This window comes from Mus caroli, chromosome 6 (genome assembly GCF_900094665.2).
Source record: "Mus caroli chromosome 6, CAROLI_EIJ_v1.1, whole genome shotgun sequence".
Lineage (NCBI taxonomy): Eukaryota > Metazoa > Chordata > Mammalia > Rodentia > Muridae > Mus > Mus caroli.
The window spans coordinates 34810068-34827940 of record NC_034575.1 but is presented as its reverse complement, the minus strand read 5'-3'; the positions used below and the strand labels follow the sequence as shown (position 1 = coordinate 34827940).

The following is a 17873-nucleotide window of genomic DNA, read 5'->3' as shown; positions in this document are numbered from 1 at the left end:
CATGTGTCCTTCTTACCGGTTGGAACATCTTCTGGATATATGTCCAGGAGAGGTATTGCTGGATCTTTTGGTAGTATTATGTCCAAAGAAATATATTTTTAAAGCCCAAGGTATGAGTGTGTGTGTGTGTGTATGTGTGTGTCTTTGTGTATTCAAGGTAGAAGCTGGAAGGACTCTTGGTTTTATTTGTCTCACTGGTTCTTGGCTCTATTTTTCACATGAAGAGCGCTCCAAAAGCTCTGTGGGGTGGGTACTACTTGGCCCGCATAGTCAAAGTAGTCCAGGAAGCTCTGGATGAAGTCTATCTGAGGTGAGGAAATCAAGGCTTCCACTCTCCCAGTATTCAGAAAGGAGTTTGTGGCTCCTACTCTAGCCTGGAGCTCTAGACACCTAGTAGCTACCCGTGCAGTAGGAGGGCAGGGCTCCAGGTACCCTCTTGCACATTGTTATCCTGCCTTTTGTCCCAAGGCTTTCAATGAGTGGGAGGTAACCCAGTGACCTCATTATAGACCCAGCCTTTAGCTTAGCCCTTATTGCTCAATCCTGGCCTGCTTATTATCTGCCCTTCTCATGTGGCCTGGCTAGAAAAGACGAGGCAGGCAATGGCAGCTAGGCTGTTAGTCTGCATATTAACTGAAGTTCTTGGGAAGTTATCCAAGTGGAGAGGTCCCAGGTTCTGAGCTTGTTCCTGCCTAAAAAAAAAAAAAAAAGGCAAGCAGAGAAGGCAAGAGGATACAGCAAATGCCAGGTAAGAAGGAGAGATGACAGACTGCCAGTCGCTGCCCTTGGGGCTCTGGGTTCCTGCTCAGCCTGGGGCTGGTTTGCTCAGCTTCTCTGGGATACCAGAGCCTGTTCTGTGTCTCCAAAGAGATAGGATACAGACTCACTACAAACAGAATACAGCAGCTACTACTACTACTACTACTACTTCTTCTTCTTCTTCTTCTTCTTCTTCTTCTTCTTCTTCTTCTTCTTCTTCTTCTTCTTCTTCTTCTTCTTCTTCTTCATCATCATCTTTTCTTATAGTTTGGAAGTCCTCATGAAAGGTGGACAGGAAATAAATTTACCGGGGAAAATACTCATAAAATATAGTGTGAGAACCATCAGCTCATTTATGTTGTTGTCCTACCAGAGAGAGAGAAGCCCACAGGATATAAGTGTGGATTGGGAGTTGGTGGCTTGTCTGTGTAGAATCTATAATTGAGCCACCACTTTCCTCTCACTCTCTGAGCCTGTGCCTTAACCACAGGTGTAGGTCCTAGGGGTGGCAGCTCTGACATGGGGACTTCCTGACTCTGGTAACAGGTTAGTCCCCTAAAAGTACCAGCTCCATGGGAAGCCTGCATTTGTGTTTGACACAGAGTAGCTGTGCTTAAAGGAACAGAGGGAAACTTCAGGGCTCAAGTCCTTCCTACAAAGCCTCTCTTCTTCCTCCTCTCCTAAGCCAGATTTTTTTATGCCCCAGATGTCTCTCTGGGCACAGTGAGGGACATGCTTCTCCCTTCCCCAGCTTCCCCTGCAGCTAAAGAGTCCCACAGCTGACCTCATCTTTCTCTCCTTAGCTCAGAAAGAGGCATAAAAGAGACCAGCATCAAGCACCTGCACACTGCCCAAAGCCTGAGCTCTGTTCCCGAATGTGGGACTCATTTTCTCTTCCTCCCACAATCATTTCTAATTCTGTCTGTCCACACTCACTCTCTCCCTCCAGGCACCCCACAATTCACCCATCCACCTCTTCTAGGCAGTCCAACACTTGAGCTGAGCCACAGACTGAGAGACTCCAAAGAGAAGATTCCCAAGTAGACAGTTCTGCTCACACCAGAACCTGTCCCCAGTTCTATGTACAGTCTGCTAAAGGCCACTGAGCGGACTCAATGGCTATACAGTAGTAAGAAAGGAAACAGAAATAGAAGGATCTAGTCTAGACCCACCACTGTTTTGTTTTAAACCGTAAGTCAAGGATGAGCATGGCTCTTAGGAGAAGAAACGCCTCCTTCCTTCGTCAACACTAAAATACAGAGCACAGGAGTGTGAAACGTCCAGCATATCCTGGTTTCATGCATCCAAGTCTGAGGTCTCCACCTGCTCCCATGTGAGTCTTCTAGCTACAGTATCTCCCTTTCATCTGGGCACTGAGGTCCCCAAGACTCTAGGCACTGAAGACTGTATCTCATTTCTGTTTACATCCTGAAAAGCTGGCATAGTGGCCAATAGGTGACAGGGGCAGAGACTGTTGATGAGCCAACAGATGAGGGAGCACAAAGAACCATGTTGACCGTGCCCCTCTGCTGTAAGCTCTTACCACTTGCCCATGGTTCCAGTTAACAGGACCTCTCCAGACTCCCTATCCCCAGCAGCCACATGCAGCCTTACCTCCCATGAGGAAGAGAAGCCCTGCCACATACTGCATAAGGCCTCGGTCCCAGCAACAGCCCAGGACGCCGATGATCCAGCCGAAGAGGATGATGGCCACTGCCATGCCCATGAAGCCAGCTGTCATTCTACGCAGATCTGTGAGGAAGCAGGAGGAAAACAGTTAGCATGAGAACACGTGATACAGTAGGGTCACAGGTACCCTAAGCTTGGGGTAGGGAGAAGAGGGTAGAGGCACTTCAAGGGCAGGAAGACTACCTATTGAGACCCCTACACAGGAGAGAACCACTGGTGGTGAATGTCTTCTGCACAAGTGTGTTGTGATAGCTGGGTTCCTAAGCACAGGGCAAGCAGATCATCGCCTGTGTGTGACGGCTCACTCCATCTGTGCTAGGCATGTGCTGCTCTTCCTGTGAGTCTCTCCCATTCTGAAGAGACGGGTGCTGTCTCTAGTGTGGACAATAGAGCAACTTGCTAAAAGCAGCACGGTAAGTGGTAGAGAGGACTCAAACCCAGATAGCTGTGGCTAACAGCATTAGCCTTTTAGAGACAGGAGAGCAGTGAGGTGGGCTGCTGGAGAGAGCAGGGCTTCTGTAGACAGGCCGCCCTCCCTGCTTTAACCCAGGGTCTGCTGGACTGTAGGAGAAGCCACATGAGAAAATATCTGTTTGGTTCTCTGCTCCATCCCAAGCAGGCTCTTGGAGCTTAGTTTTGCCAGCAACCTTGGAAGCAGAGAAGAGCTGCATCCCCCTCCCTTCGTCTGAGCCCCTGGAGCAGGCCCCTTCCTCGCAGTTACCTCTATCCTCTGACTCAAGGGTCTGCCCCAGCGTCACAGCGAGGACTGTACCTGCTCGATACATCTCTGACCTATCTGACAAAGCCAGGAATGACTTGGTGAGGAAGGAGGTTGCTGGAAAAATGCTGTTTGCAGCAGAAGGGAGATGGAAGGACTGTTCTGTATCTCTGCTGGCTACTTAGCATCTTGCCCAACTCAGCTTCTTTCCTGGCTCCTTCCCCTGTGTGGCCAGATGTCACCAGAACTACTGTCACATGCTCCCTCTCCATGCGTGGCTCTGGCCTGGACTTGTTTCCAGAATGTTTTCCTTCTCTCACGCCCTTCCCGTAGAACTGACTCTTTACTTCCTGGGGAGCACGTCACCCATCATGTTGGTCACTCCTTCTTGAATCTGCCTGCCGCCCCTACCTTTAAGGCAGTACCCCAGCCCCAGCCTGCTAACAGGGTTCTAAGCAAGAGAAAACCAAACAAAACAAAAACCCCAAGACAACAACAAAAAAACAAACCATTTTTCCTGGCCTCTGCCCCAGACTCTGAATCCTCTGCGGCATCAAAGAGCATCCTAGAGGGTCTCAAGGACATTTTTCCTCTCACAAAGGAAAGGTAAAATGTCACGGACTCAGGTACCTCATATCCACTGCTGCCCCATCCCTCTTCTTGTCCCAGAGGAACAAACGCAACAGTGTCCCTGTGGGCACGGAGATCTGAGTCCGTCATAAGGAGGCCACCCTTCCATCCTTTCTGTCTCTTACATTCTATCCACTCCTACCCTGAGTCATGAAACACGTAAAAGGGACCTCTGCCTCCAGCAGAGCACAGTTTGAGTCAAGATCCCTCTCTTGCAGGGTCTGGTCTCTTTGTTCTGCACGGAAAATCAGACACTGTTATCCCAGTCAAGAGAAGCTGACTAGAGAGAGAGGCACAAACATAAAGGGAAAACAATCCTGGCCCTCCCATCTGGGAAGGTGAAGCCAGCAGAAGCTGGACAGACAGTTCTCTAGTCCCAGACGCAGAGATCCCTGAAGGGGCAACAGAGAAGATACCTACCCTGCCTGGTTCTCTTTTGCTTTTCTGAGCACCTAGCAGGCCTGCCCCAGCCAGGTGGAAATGACACTCTGTATTCACTTCTGTAAGTTGCTAAGGATGCCTCATTATCACACAGCAGTGTGCAGATTGCTCATACTGCCAAATGAGTCAAGGGAAGCTTTGCTGAAAGAGCCATTTGATGGCAATGTTCACGGGCAAGCTCAGCCTCCTGCATGGCCAGTCATAGCTATGGCTGGAATCCATAGCCATAGCTAAGGATGGAATATCCCTGCCCATGGGCTGCTCCAGTCCCTGTGGGTCAGCTCCTATGGACTGATATTGCTTCTCCTTTCATTCCCATCTCTACAGTCACACTCGTGGCCACCATGGGATTCCTTCTTCCTTTACCATAAGGGCCTGATCAGACTTGTCAGTGGAGACATGTGAGGCCATGTCTATTGATTCTTAGGAACAGATAATATGTGATTAATACTTTAACCATTGCTTGCTTAATGGAAAAAGAAAGAGCCCAGCTCTACTACTGGGAAGTTTAGTATCTTAAACAGAAGGTACTAAGTTCAGCATCCTCTCCTAGGTTTTTCCTTTTTCATTCAGTGAAGGCTTCTGGGTCCTGCCCTTTTAACCCCAGTAAACTTACCTTTCCTGGAGGTCAAATGCTCACTTGGTTTTAATGCCCGGAAGTCCTACACTGGCCCCAGACTATAGACCCTTGGGAGTAAAGCTATTGCCTAAGGGGATGAGTGGGTGGTCTCATCATGTGAGTCCACACTGGCCAGAGATGGACCTGTGGGTTGATGAGGCAGGACATCTAAAGAGAATGCCAACCAAAAGAATAGGAGGTGACATTTATTGAAGGATGAGAGCAAAGTGTTCTACTTATAAGAAAATGGGCAGGATCAGAAAAGCAGACAAATGGAGAAAATAATTGCTATTCTAAAAGTTCCTGGCAGATTCCAATCATCTGAGTCTCGGGTGTTGTGCGTATGTGTTGAGGGGGAGGGCAGTTACCTTCTTTCTGTCTCAGCTTAGGCAAACTTCTGTGCCTCCCGCAGGGTATTGTTGACTTAGATAAAGGGTTGCTCTAGTTGTTGATGTAGAAATAGGATGAAAAACAGAGGTCCTGACTGTGTTGCCATTGACCTGGGAAAGATTTTCACATCACCCTTGAGTCTGGCTTTATCCGTGTGAACAACCAGTTCTCATCTCCTTAGAGAGTTAACCAAGTTATCTGTGTGGTAGCTCAGGCAAGCTACTATAATAGGTCAGAAGGCAGGCAGAACAAGAAGTATTCCAATTTTACAGATGAGAAAAAGGCAAAACCCAAAGACAAATAAATAAGTTATCGATGGTCTCAAAGCCAGCGGACTGCAAATAGAGTTAACAGCTGCATCATTGAATTGTGTGAGGAAACAGGATAAATAAAAGAATTAAAATTGATGTGAGCAAATGCGTTTGGCATTCCTTCTTCTAAAATCAAGCCAGAACTGTAGCTAAGAGATGGGGATCAAAGGAAAAAAGACAACAAGAAGGGTGGGGGCCTTGACACTGCTGGGGGGTGGAAGTGACTGGGCTGAATCCAAAGGCAGTGTCAGAGAATCCCTACTGCCTAGCCCACATGAAGCCTTCGGTTCCAACTCAAGAGAGGATGGGGAGGGAGTGGGGAGGGAAGAAGTAAGAAAAAGAAAAAGGGTATAAAAATAAAAAATGGATGGATGAAAGAAGACAATGTCTAGCTTTAATTTACACACAAAATCTGGCTCATGGAGCACTTGGGAATGTTTGAATGTAGAGGCATTAGAGTGTAATATGTCTGTTGTTTAACAGTCTTTCTAGCTTTCTATTTGCATTTGAGTTAGTGCCATCTGTCACTCTGTGGTCATATGCACATGGTGCCACAGCTCTTCTACCTGCCTGCCATCTTTCTCTTTAGGAATAAGAAACTACCACTCAATTCCTGCAGTTTCCTTGAACCCACAGAAACATCCTTTAATTGGGAAATTAAGCAGTTTGTATTTCTCTGTCATTTAATGGATTAAGAAAAAGGAAAAAGAAAAGAAAGTGAAAAGTATCTCCCCTTTAGGAAGCTCTAAGTCACCTTTCCTGGCAGCTTTAGAAAACTTTTTGGTTGGCTATGATGTGAAATCTGTGACAACAGTCTCTACTGTCACACAGAGAAGAGCCTTGGATGAGAAAGTTTGGTTCTGTGGACAATCATGGGAGTGAAGAATCTCATGGACCATGTTGGGTTTGAGTCTGTTATCTGTGTTTCCTGACCCTCACATTTAATGTTCCAGTGTTTGAGATTAGGAAGGTGCATCCTAAACTCTTGAATTTAGTCCAGCATGATGGGAAGAGGCGGGCAGAGGGAAGAGGGCTGCGAAGAAGGGTGGAGGAAGAAACACAAGGAGAACCATAAAATAAAGCTAGAAAAGACAAATTGTTTTCCTTGGGATTTTTTTTTTTTAAGTTTACCTCCAATTAACATTTCAATTGAAAGGAACTGCTTGCAGCTCTGCAGAGGGAAACTAGGATGTGTGCTAATGTACATGTTCACTTAATAGTGAACACCACATAAGGGTGAGCTTAGGTATCAGGCTCTTCCTGTCTTTCCAGTTGCGCTATAAAGACCTTGTACAGAAAAATGATCACGATTGAAACTCTTTTCTTCCTACTGAAAAAACAGCCCTTCTTAGGTAAGGGCTGGATACATGCACTAATGGCTGCAATTTGAAAGGAAAGAGCTGGGGGGAGGGGGCTAGAAGGTACCTAGAGAAAGCCATACCTGCTGGAAGCTCCCCCTTCCCAATGATAGAAGCACACAGCTCTGGTTACAAAGGGGCCACCCTGGGAGCAGAACAATCAGTCACAAATGAACCAGGTCATGGGCTTTGCAAGCTGAGCAACATGCTGAGGACAGAGCCTCAGAGTCTTTGTAAGGAGGGGTCAGGCAGTATGGGAGAAGATGTGAGGGAGGAGGGGGAGAGACTATGAACGGAGACTGAATTGGCAATGAACTTCATACCCATGATGTCAACTAGGATGGGCTGATTCAAAGGACAGGAAACACTCCAGAGACCAGTCCTTATCTCCAAAGGAAGTGGTATTGGAGTGGAAATGAGGAACAAATGAATGGATTCTGGGAATCAGGGCACTTCTGTTGGATTTCTCACTCTTCTACCCTGGAAACATGGGCAAGTGTCTCTCTGGAGTTTATGCAGATGGTGAATAGAGGTTAGAACAGCATTGATGTCAAAGAGTTGTACATGGGCTAATATGTGCGAACAATGTTAGGGATGCAGGAATATGAAATGGACTGTAGGTCATCTCAGTTTAAGCAACTGCTTTCCACACAGTGCATCCTTTGGATCTGCCACCCTTGAGCTCAGAAGGAACGGAGTCAGATGTTGGGGTGTGCTTCTTGTTAAAGATTTGCCACTGGGGGGGGGGCAGCCTTCCAGAATGTGTTCCTTCACCTTTCAAATGCTGGAGAGGCTAAGCCCAAGGAATTATTTATTAGTATGGAGATGCATACACCCCAGAATGTCTGTCCTCCAAGGACCCAAATAGCTGGAGGCTACAGCAGCTAATAGCAGAGGTGCTGGTGGCCACCCAGGCTCTTTCAACCTTGGGTTCTGGCAGTGAGCACTTTGGGTATGTAGGAGGAAGAAATATGGGGCAGAACAGGATGATGTGTTAAGAGTGATTCGATGATTTAGGTAAGAAAACCAGGATGGCTCATGCTTCTGACTCACACAATACAGGTTGGTTCAGTATTACAGTGTAGTCATATTTAAAGAAAATATTTAGTGAAAATAAACTAGCATCCAGGTGTCCATGAAGAGTGGCAGATATGGGGTTCTGATCTCTAAAATGCTGCCCAGAAGGCTCTCTATCACGTCCTGCACCCCATATTTCTTTAAGCCCTCCATATTCCAGTTGTCTAAACTCCAGTTTGTTCCCCTAGCTCCCTTCTGAATGGCAGAGGGTCCTCTAGCATCCAGCTTCCCATGCTCTGCCTGACAAGCTCCACGCCATCTTTGAAGATCTTGCCAGAATGTGTATGCATCTCTGGTGGCTTCTGTGGGGCTCTAGCAGACCTCACAAGCAGTACCCAGGCTGCACTTGGCTGATTTCATTGCCCTGTCTTACCCAGCTCACTTGTTTACATCTCTCTCCCTTGAGTAAATTCAAGCTGGCTCAGGATTGCACTGGGGTTTGCTTCTTCCTGTCTTCCTAGTTCGGAACTCATTGGCTGACATAAGCCAATATTTGCTAAATGTGGTCACCATCTGACTCTGCAGTAATTATCAGAGCTGTGTGTGTGTGTGTGTGTGTAAAAACACAGGAATAAGGAGAAAATACCTTCACCCTGCTTCAGTGACCCAAATGTCATTGTGACTTGTGACTCAAATTTTCTCTTCTTTAATCTTAGGGGGCTTTGTTTCTTTATTTTATTGGTGGCTTTTTGTTGTTGTTGTTTGCTTTTTGTTCATTTGTGGTTTTTTTTGTGTTGTTTTGTTTTGTTTGCCAGCATTAACTATTGTTTAAACAATTCAGCATCATTGCTTACTGCGTACAAAGGAAACATCAGCGTGCATTTGGGTTTCTAATCGCCTGAAGCATGGGGGCCACAAGGACAAGTGTTGTCGCCCAGATGATGAATAAAACAGACCTTCCTGCATCACCCAAGCCCACAGCCAGGAAGAAACAGTGAGAGAAGGCAGTTGCTGTAGAAACAAGATGCAGTTTCTGGGTCAGGCGACAGACTTGGAGTTTCCTCCTCCTCAATCCTACCTCCAGATTAGGGAGCTGCCATAAATAGGGATATTAAGCCATGCTGCCATATACAAATCACATTCATTGTCAAAACAATGGAAGAAAAGTTATGAAGTTTGTGCTTGCTTGATGAAAGCTGGGCCAGCAGCCAAAGCAAGTATAGGAAGAAGTAAAAGAAGGGAGAATTTAGAGCAAGGAGAAGCATTCCAACCCCTAGAGAACATTAAAGTTGCAGTGCTGGGCCCCTTGCTGCTGTTGTGATGGCCATCAGTCAATAACAGAAAATCAAGGAGATGATGGGAAGGGAACTGTCACTCCACTACCCTGATACACCTGGGTGGAGCTGGCAATCTGTTCTTATACCCAAGAGAAGAGCCCATTTCACCTTCTCCTTGCCACAAGTCAGATGCCTGGAGTGTAAGGTGCAGAAATGACTCCAGAGAGACCCCACAAAGAAGATAAGAGCATCAAAACACATGGACTCCATAGAAAAATTAGGCCAGTGCCTGGGAACTAACTAAGTTAGCTTTGTCTAATACAGAGAAAGGAAAGATTAAATAGGAATCAAAACTGTCTGTTTGCTCTATCTAGCGGGGTATTGGGGAATATGCTTAGAGTGGGCCAGTTTGCCTTTGCAATGTCCGATGAGGTAGATGAAATTTTTTTCCAATATAGAAAGTGAAGTGGGGATTTTAGTTGACCAAGGTTATGCAAGAATCATCTCTGAGAAAGTGTCCCACTCTGGCCATTCTTATGTCATTCTTCAATGCTTCTCATCCCCTATGCTATTTCAAAGCCCAGAACTGAAGTTAACATTCAGTAAAAGATGATGGAATATATTCACTCATCAAAATCATTCTGTTGAAAGATGTCAATGACATAAGAAAATTGAACAAAGAGCAATGTGCAAGCCTATATATTTCTACATTGCTTGTGTGTATGTTGTACCTACCCACATATAACCATGCAAGAGAAACAGAGCCAAGGTTAATAAAGGGTCCTTTTGTAGGGTGGGTATCTGGGGGTGCCTTTTATACAATGAGAATATAATCTTTTAAGAGTCCTATTTTGCGTGCCTTTGGGTGGTATGAGTTTTATTGACTTTACATGGTCCTAAGCACAAATATTCAGTCAATCTGTTAGGATGGGAACAGTGAAAAAGGATGGTAGTTGCAAACCTTCAGTTCTTTCTCAGTAGTACCTAGAATCTGCATCCTGGCCCCGTGCATATTGGCTGGGATGCATTGTGAAGATCACTGTCATATTGTCTTAGTTCTGAGGTCTCAGAGGGAAGGATAGTAGAAGAAAAACTTGTTCTGTATCCAGAAGTTGCAATGTCCAAGATGGCATCCACAAGCCACATGTGGAGCTGAGCCCTCGAAATGCTTATTGAACACTTGAAACATGCTGTGTATGTGAAATATACATCATAGTTGGATGTTACAGACTCAGCAGGAATTTCTGTAAAACATTTCTTAACGATTGTTATTTTGATTACATCTTGGTATGGCATTTTGGACAGATTGGATTAAGTCATATTATGAAAATACCTGTTTCTATTTATGACTTTAATGTGACTAATGTGACATTTAAAATTGTGTATGTGGATTGTGTCATGCTCCTATAGGACTTTCAGTGTGTTGGGGAGAGGTATAAGAACCTGTGTAGACCTTGCTACAAGGCACTCCAACCTAGCTCTGCATCTTGTAGAACATTCCATCTTCAGTTCATATATAACAAGAGAGTAGGAAACTGGAAAAGGAGGCTGAGGGATGAAGGCTTCTTAGCAGAGAGTCATGAGGGAACTGTGCATTTCCATTCCCTCCCATGGGGTAATCTCCCCTCTTACCTACCCAAGTCAAGGAAAGGACCTTAAGAGAACCACTTGGGGAGCAGCACTGGTGCTCTTGAGTTACAAGACACGAGATGGTACTTAACTGTGGCCTCAAAAGCTGAGTCAAGGGCTGTCTGGAGCTGCCTAGGGCAGCACAGTTGCAGAGTTTGCCTGGTGAAAGATCTCATGCTTTCTCCACAAGCCAAACTTACAGCCATGAAATCTAACAACCTTGAAAAGACTCTGTCCTAGTGCCTTGCCTGTTTTGATGACATGTTTTCGCTAGAGAGTCTCAATGAGGATAGCACCCAAAATGAGAGTTGAGGAGGAAGTAAAACCTGGACAATGGCCTGTTTATCTCAGGTGATCACAGGACATTGTCAATTCCTTCAGAACATTCCCAGAGAAATTACAAATTCGTTCAGCGAGAGATACAGCCAGTAATTGAGAGTGCCACACGCAAAGCACCAACACTGGGCATGAGAGCAGCAAGCACGTTAGAGCTCCTTAACATGTCACCTGCCTGCCGTTCTCCAAGTCTAGACATGAAGGAACCAAAGCAGGTAGCAGGTAGAATTTGAAAAGAACCAATCTCTCTTTTCACAGGCAGGTTTCTCATGCATGGCAAGGTTCAGCCAGGAAAGAGAGAAGACAACAGAAGACTCAGAGTTCAAGTTCTATAGTAGTTCTCAGATTTTGTTAGCTTAAAATAAAATAAAATGCCAACAAGCTATCCAAGACTCATTGAGATCTCCTGCATGTGTTATCCAGGGATCACACAGAACAAACTTAAAGGGTAAGAAAAACAAAATTGACAGTATAGTCTTTCATAAATGAGATAACCTGGTATAATCTGCAATTAGAATGATGATCACAGACAATGATACACCTAGCAATTCATGTGCTTTATTAGCACATCCTAAGCACTTTATATATACTTTATCACATTTAATGTTCCTTCCCCTTTTATTGATGGGATAATAAGGAACTTGGGTCAAGTCAGCTGCTTGAAAGCAGTAGACACAGCTAGAGAACCCTGTCCTGACTCTGAGGCGTTTGCTTTAATCACTGTGTTCTACAGCCTGCAAGAGTCATGGATCAAGTGAGATCTTTGAAAGTCCTTTGTAAACTGTAAAGTGCTACTACAAATGTCTGTCATCACTTATGTTCACTGCCAGGCTCCAAGACAGAACACAAATACAATGGACCCTGCAAGTACCATCAGAATTATCCAATGTGTATTTAGCAGCCCCAGGGTGTACTGATCTTTCCAAACAACATGGGAAATACAAGATGAGCACTTTGTTGTTCCTGTCCTGAAAAGGCTTTTAAATTATGCCGTGCCAGTATATTTGGTTTTCTAATTTCAAAGAATGCTAGTTAAGGGGCCTCAAAGAGCATGCCCTTATGTCCATCCTCAAAGAAGCAAAGATATTTCTTCCCAAAGTCCATGTATGTGGAGTGATAGAAGCAGGCACTGTGGCACTTTCAGAGGAGAAATGAGCATGGGATATGATGTGGGGAACAGGGACAGCTTCTGCTTCTTTCTGCTAGCTATCGCACCTTACAGACGAGACACGTCACACTGTTTTCTTTTGTTTTGCATTTGTGTATCTACTTTGTGAAATGAACCTCCTGCCTGGCAGTCCTGGGGTAGACCAGATAATTCTGTTCCAATAGTTGTAACTCTCAATGCCAATTGCAGAATGCCAGCCTGTCTTTATCCCAAGAGACGGAGCAAATTGAAAATAAAGAGCCTGTCATTAAAGCACTAATAAGACATCGTGGAGCCAATTTTTAAGAATGCTAAGGTATCATAAATCCACTAGATGATAACAAGGCTTGCATTTCCCACACAGCTGGGAGGGACCGCACTTCCCGGCCACACTTCCTCCTCTTCCTTACCAGGGCCCCCACTCTGCTAGTAACCAACAGTGACTGAAAGGGTCAGAGTTCTCTTCTTGCCCCTACTGCTTCTCTGTAGTTCTACTGACACATGGTGGGGTCATTTATTTTTTTTTATTTTGGACATAAATTCTTTGTATATAGTGAGGGACTTCATAACACTTTCATATAAGTACTTCATATACTCTAATCATGCTCCTCCTATACTGCCCGCTCTCCTTTCTAGTTCCTCCCATTTCCACCTTGGTTCTTCCAGGTACTTTTGCTTCTATTTGTATGTCACATATGTATACACAGTTTTATATATCTATATAAATCTAGGACTCTCAAATGAAAGAACATGAGATAACTTGCCCGAGTTTGACTTAATTCTTTTAGTGTGGTAATTTTCCTTTGTACCCATTTTCTTGCAAATGACATAATCTCATTCTTTGTGGCTTAGTAAAATTCATTGTGTATATATACTGTTTATTATTATTATTATTATTATGTGCATATATGTGCGGACGTGTGTGTGTATGTGTGTGTGTGTTTATTTCAGGAAGAGAGAAGTGGTAAGGAGAAAAATAAAACATGTAATTTCCCGGATTTACATTCCTACCAGAATCATAAGAGGGTTCCCTTTTGTCTACATCCTTGGGTAAGACCGGCTCTCAGTGTAGTTTAATTTGCATTTTCTGATGGCTAATGAAGGTATGCCATCTTTTGAGAACTGTTTGCTCATTTCTTTAGCTCATTTATTTCCTGGACTGTTTGAGATCTTGGTATTTAGGGATTTTTAGTCCTTTTAATATTTTAGATATTAATATTCTTTCATATGTGTGCTTAGCAAACATTTTCTCCCATTTGGTAGGCTATCTCTCTGCCATAGTGTCTCTTTAACAGAAGACATTAATTTATTAATCCATTTCATGTGTAGCTATCAAGTTACTACTACGTATAAGAAATATACTTGTGGACAAAACCAAGTCCCTGGCTCTATGAAATTTACTTTCCAGGGAAAGAAATGAACTAAACACGCATCCACATGCAGATAGATATATGTACAAATGTCAGAGAGGGAGAAATTTGGTGGACAAAGATGAAAAAATGGAAGTGGAAGGAAAGCCAGCGGGATGGGAGGGGGTTGTAGAGTTACAGAGCTGCCTTGGGACCATGGTGTTTGAATAAAGAGTGGAGGAAGGGAGGTAACGGGCCTGTGGGCATCCCAGTCAGAGGGAATCACACGTGCAAAGGAAATGAATCAGGAGTCTGCATGCTCTGCACAAACTGTGTAACATTTTCACTTAATGATTAGTATACACCCTGACTTAAGAGCTGCAGAATCAGACTTTGTGTTCTGTTAGAAACAAGAAAGCATTTGCTGGGACTGGCTATCCTCTCTTCCAGGACAGAAACATCCCCTCCAATTTTCTACTGCAGGGTTGTGGGGGAACATGAGATGTTTACTCCCTTTAACTGTGTTTCTGAGGCACTCATTTGGTTAATGCGGCCCAAAAGTGTCATCTTTAGAGCTCGGATTTCACCTGGATTCAGGGAAGGAAGGGGTTAGGAGTATATTCAGTCGTAAAGATAAGCTTCAAAACTTCATGGCTTCAAAGAGGGAGGCCAACTGTGAAGGAAGGAGACAATTGTTTAGTGACTATGAAAAATGGATATTACAGTGGAGGACAGGAAAGAAAGGAGGTGACAGATATGGTTACAATGGAAACCGACACAGAAGCTAGTGGAGATGGCATCAGGAAGCCACCAAAAGAGAAGACTTTGGTCATCTTCTAAGTGCAGTCATCTGGAACAGTGGCTGCAAAGCCCCTGCCACACAGCTCCTGCTCTTTCTTCCCTTCACAATAACAGGTCTCTAGAAAGGGATTTTACCAGTTTGTCAGAATGCCGATTTAGATACTAAGTCCACACCTCCAAGACTGCAACTTTTAAGTCCCTACTTCTGCGGTTTCTGAATTTAGACTGGTATATAGAAAGCAAGTAAATTGACAATACTTGGTGACAATATAAGAAATAAAGGTGTGAGATAGCTACTGCTTACGACATCCATTCTTCTGTACCATGTAATGGGAAAACGAGGCCATCATCACCCAATATACAGAAAAAAAGACATGTGATGTTCTTAATATCTTTAGTGTTTGGAGGTGGAACTTTGGAATAAAGATGAAAGGACAAATATGAGAAAAATATAAGATTGAGTGTCAGTTTATTACATACCCACTACACTGACAGATAATCAGAGATGCCTACCATTGTCATGTTAACTGTCAGGGACTCATGTATAGAGAAGAAATTAGTGCTTGAGATTGTAACTTGTGACTCATGCAGTTGAAACAGTCTATTGAATGCCTGCTTCTTAAAGCCATACAGGAATAAAGAAGGATAGTCAGGGGTGAAATCTGAACACACACTGTATTAGCTACTTGTCTTATCACTGTGACCACAATTGTTGGCAGAAACAACTTCATGGAGGAAATACTTATTTTGGCTCACTATTTCAGAGGACTCAGTTGGCCGTGGAAGGAAAAGTATGGTGTGGCAGACCAGTTCATTGTGAAAGAGAAATCCCAGAGAAATGGCTTGCAATTACACATCCCCTAGGACGTGCCCCACAGTGAGCTACATCTTCCAGGTAGACTACACCTCCCAGTCTCCAGAACCTCCAAAAATAGAGCCATCAGCTGGACCAATCACTGCAAACGTGCTTTGAAGGCATTTCATACTGAATTTGCCACACTAAAACTTAAGAGATGAGAAGATGAAAAAGGAGGATGAGAATGGATGGCCAAAAATGACAGGGCAACATCCATATAAGGGGCACTATGGGAGGGAAACATAAAAGGTTTTACTGATTGATAATGGTGTTGGGATCAATTAAGATAGAATAGCATAAAATCCTCATTAAGAATTTTCCAAGCACCCCTCAGGAGAGTCACGGGAGAAACAGAGTCTATGGAGATACAGGTTCTTGTCACATGGTGTTTTCTAGATTCACAATGAGGAGAGGTCCCATGTGACCTTGGCAAGGGCTCTTTTAGTAGAAGTCAATTTCACTGGGTTACTAGGAACAAGTGGGAGGCAAGAAGCTGAAAGTCTGTCCTAAATACCATGCTTTCGAACAGCCTGGCCAAAGAGGGAGGTGGTGTTAGGGCATGGGGGAATGGCAGATGAGTTTAATATATGCAAACCTTGAGTTTACTTCTATGTAGGAGAAAAAAGCATTTCCAGAGAAGATGAACTGAAGCCATCACAGGCTCAGCTTTCACAGCTCTCTCCCTTATACAGATGATCAGAGTGGGACACACACACACACACACACACACACACACACACACTCCAGAAAGCCTGCTTGGTTCCACTTGAAAACCTGCACATAAGAGCTTGGTGGTGATGAACACTGAGTTCATGGTCAGACTTTCTGGGCTTGAGTTCCAGATGTACCTCTTCCTAGCCTTGAGACCTTGGGCTGAGTTTCTTCACAGATGAATAGGGATCATAATAGTGTCTACATTACAAGATTATTAGGCTATCAGTATCTCAATTATGAACTAATGCAAAGCAGGTACTGTATGTGCACTTAGAGATTAAATCTAAGAATCAGAAGTATGGTGTGAAAATTCATCCACACACACATATTCTATAGAGGGAGTTGGCTGCAGGAAGAAAAAAGGGACCAAAGCTTGGGGAATTGGAGGGATGTGTCCAGAAAGTAAGTTTAGAGTTAGGAGATGCAATTATTCTTGTCATGTGGCTTGGGCTCAGCTCACCCTATCACTTTTGCAACTTCTCTTGTAGGCATATGATCATAATCACTCATTCTGGAAAGAAAGTTCAGAGTGGTGGGCTAGACCTCTTAGTACTAAACATGCACTCATTCACTGATTGACTAAATAATTTTTTGTTCATTTACTAAATTCTATCTTTTGGTCAGGTATTCTTGGCACTAAAATACAAAGATGATGTTTTATTCAGGGTTCTTTAGAAGAACAGAACAGATAGAATGAAAACACACACACGAATTATTAGAGTGGCTCACAGGTTGTGGTACAGCTAGTCCACAATGGCTGCCTAACCAACAGAAGGTCCAAGAATCCACTAGTTGTTCAGTCTACAAATGCTAGATCTCTCAGATCATTTTCAGTATACACTGGAATCCTGAAGAAGTAGGTTATAATGCCAGTGAAAGAATGGACTTGCTAATGAAAGTAAGAGCAAGCAGGCAGAAGAGAGCAAGCGTCCTTTTTCTAGGCTGCCAGTGGCCAGATTAAAAGTGGATCTTCCCACCTCAAAAGATCCGCATTAATTGTGTATCTTCTAACCTCAAGAGTTACAGATTAAAAGTGGGTCTTCCCACTTCAAATGACTTAATTAATAATAATAAAGAAATCCCTCCCAGGTGTACCTAACCTCTTGGGTTTTAGTTAATTCCAGATGTAGTCATGTTGACAACCAAGAACAGCCATCACAGATGAGGAAGGGGCCAGCTCTTCCTTCCCTTGAGGTTGTTAGTTGTAAGAGTCCCTTGTCCTGCTCTCACACTGGTGTCTTCTGGCACCATTCAGTCACTGAAGACTAAGGCTACGCTTCTCTTCTTCTCGTCACTCAAACATCCAGTGCCTAACAGATAATCTAGTTCTCCACAGAACGATGGGAACACAAATGAGTAGGAGTCCACAGTCTCTCTCCTGGACAGTCACTTAGCGGGGGAAGAAGGTGTTGACACTTACCTGGCACCTGTCCTATGCCAGGCTGCACTGACAGTGCACACACAGTACACACAGCTCACTCTGAGCTAGGCAAGGGGATGCTGTTTCAATCTGTTTGACTGAACAGTAATGCCTAATGGTTTTCTTGTTTCTAGTTTCAAATGTTGGCCATTTTCTCTGAGTTTTGCTTTCTATTCTCGTCTAGCTAGAAACATTTTTCATGCTTCACATGTAGTCGGCCACTTTTGAATTTTGCTGGTGTCCTGCAGTTGAGTCTTTTGTTAAGTAAATATTTTTATGTCCTTCACGTCTTGTTGTACAAGAAACAAGCATCTCCATCCCTTTGTTCCCGTGTAAGCCAATCTCTCCTTTAACCCTCCCTATTGTCTTTGTTCAGTAGCAGCTACTGAAGCCCCCAACCCCCCTCCCCCCC

General features: G+C 44.1%; 1 protein-coding gene across 2 annotated transcripts in view; it reads right to left on the bottom strand.

The window, feature by feature from the left end:
- Positions 1-17873, bottom strand: part of Tmem178b (transmembrane protein 178B) — a 372208-nt gene that overhangs the window by 45113 nt on the left and 309222 nt on the right. For both annotated transcript variants that reach the window (XM_021165807.2, XM_029478678.1), the window contains one exon: positions 2374-2511. In XM_021165807.2, the coding sequence (XP_021021466.1) occupies positions 2374-2511 (138 nt within the window). The remainder of the gene's footprint in view (positions 1-2373; positions 2512-17873) is intronic.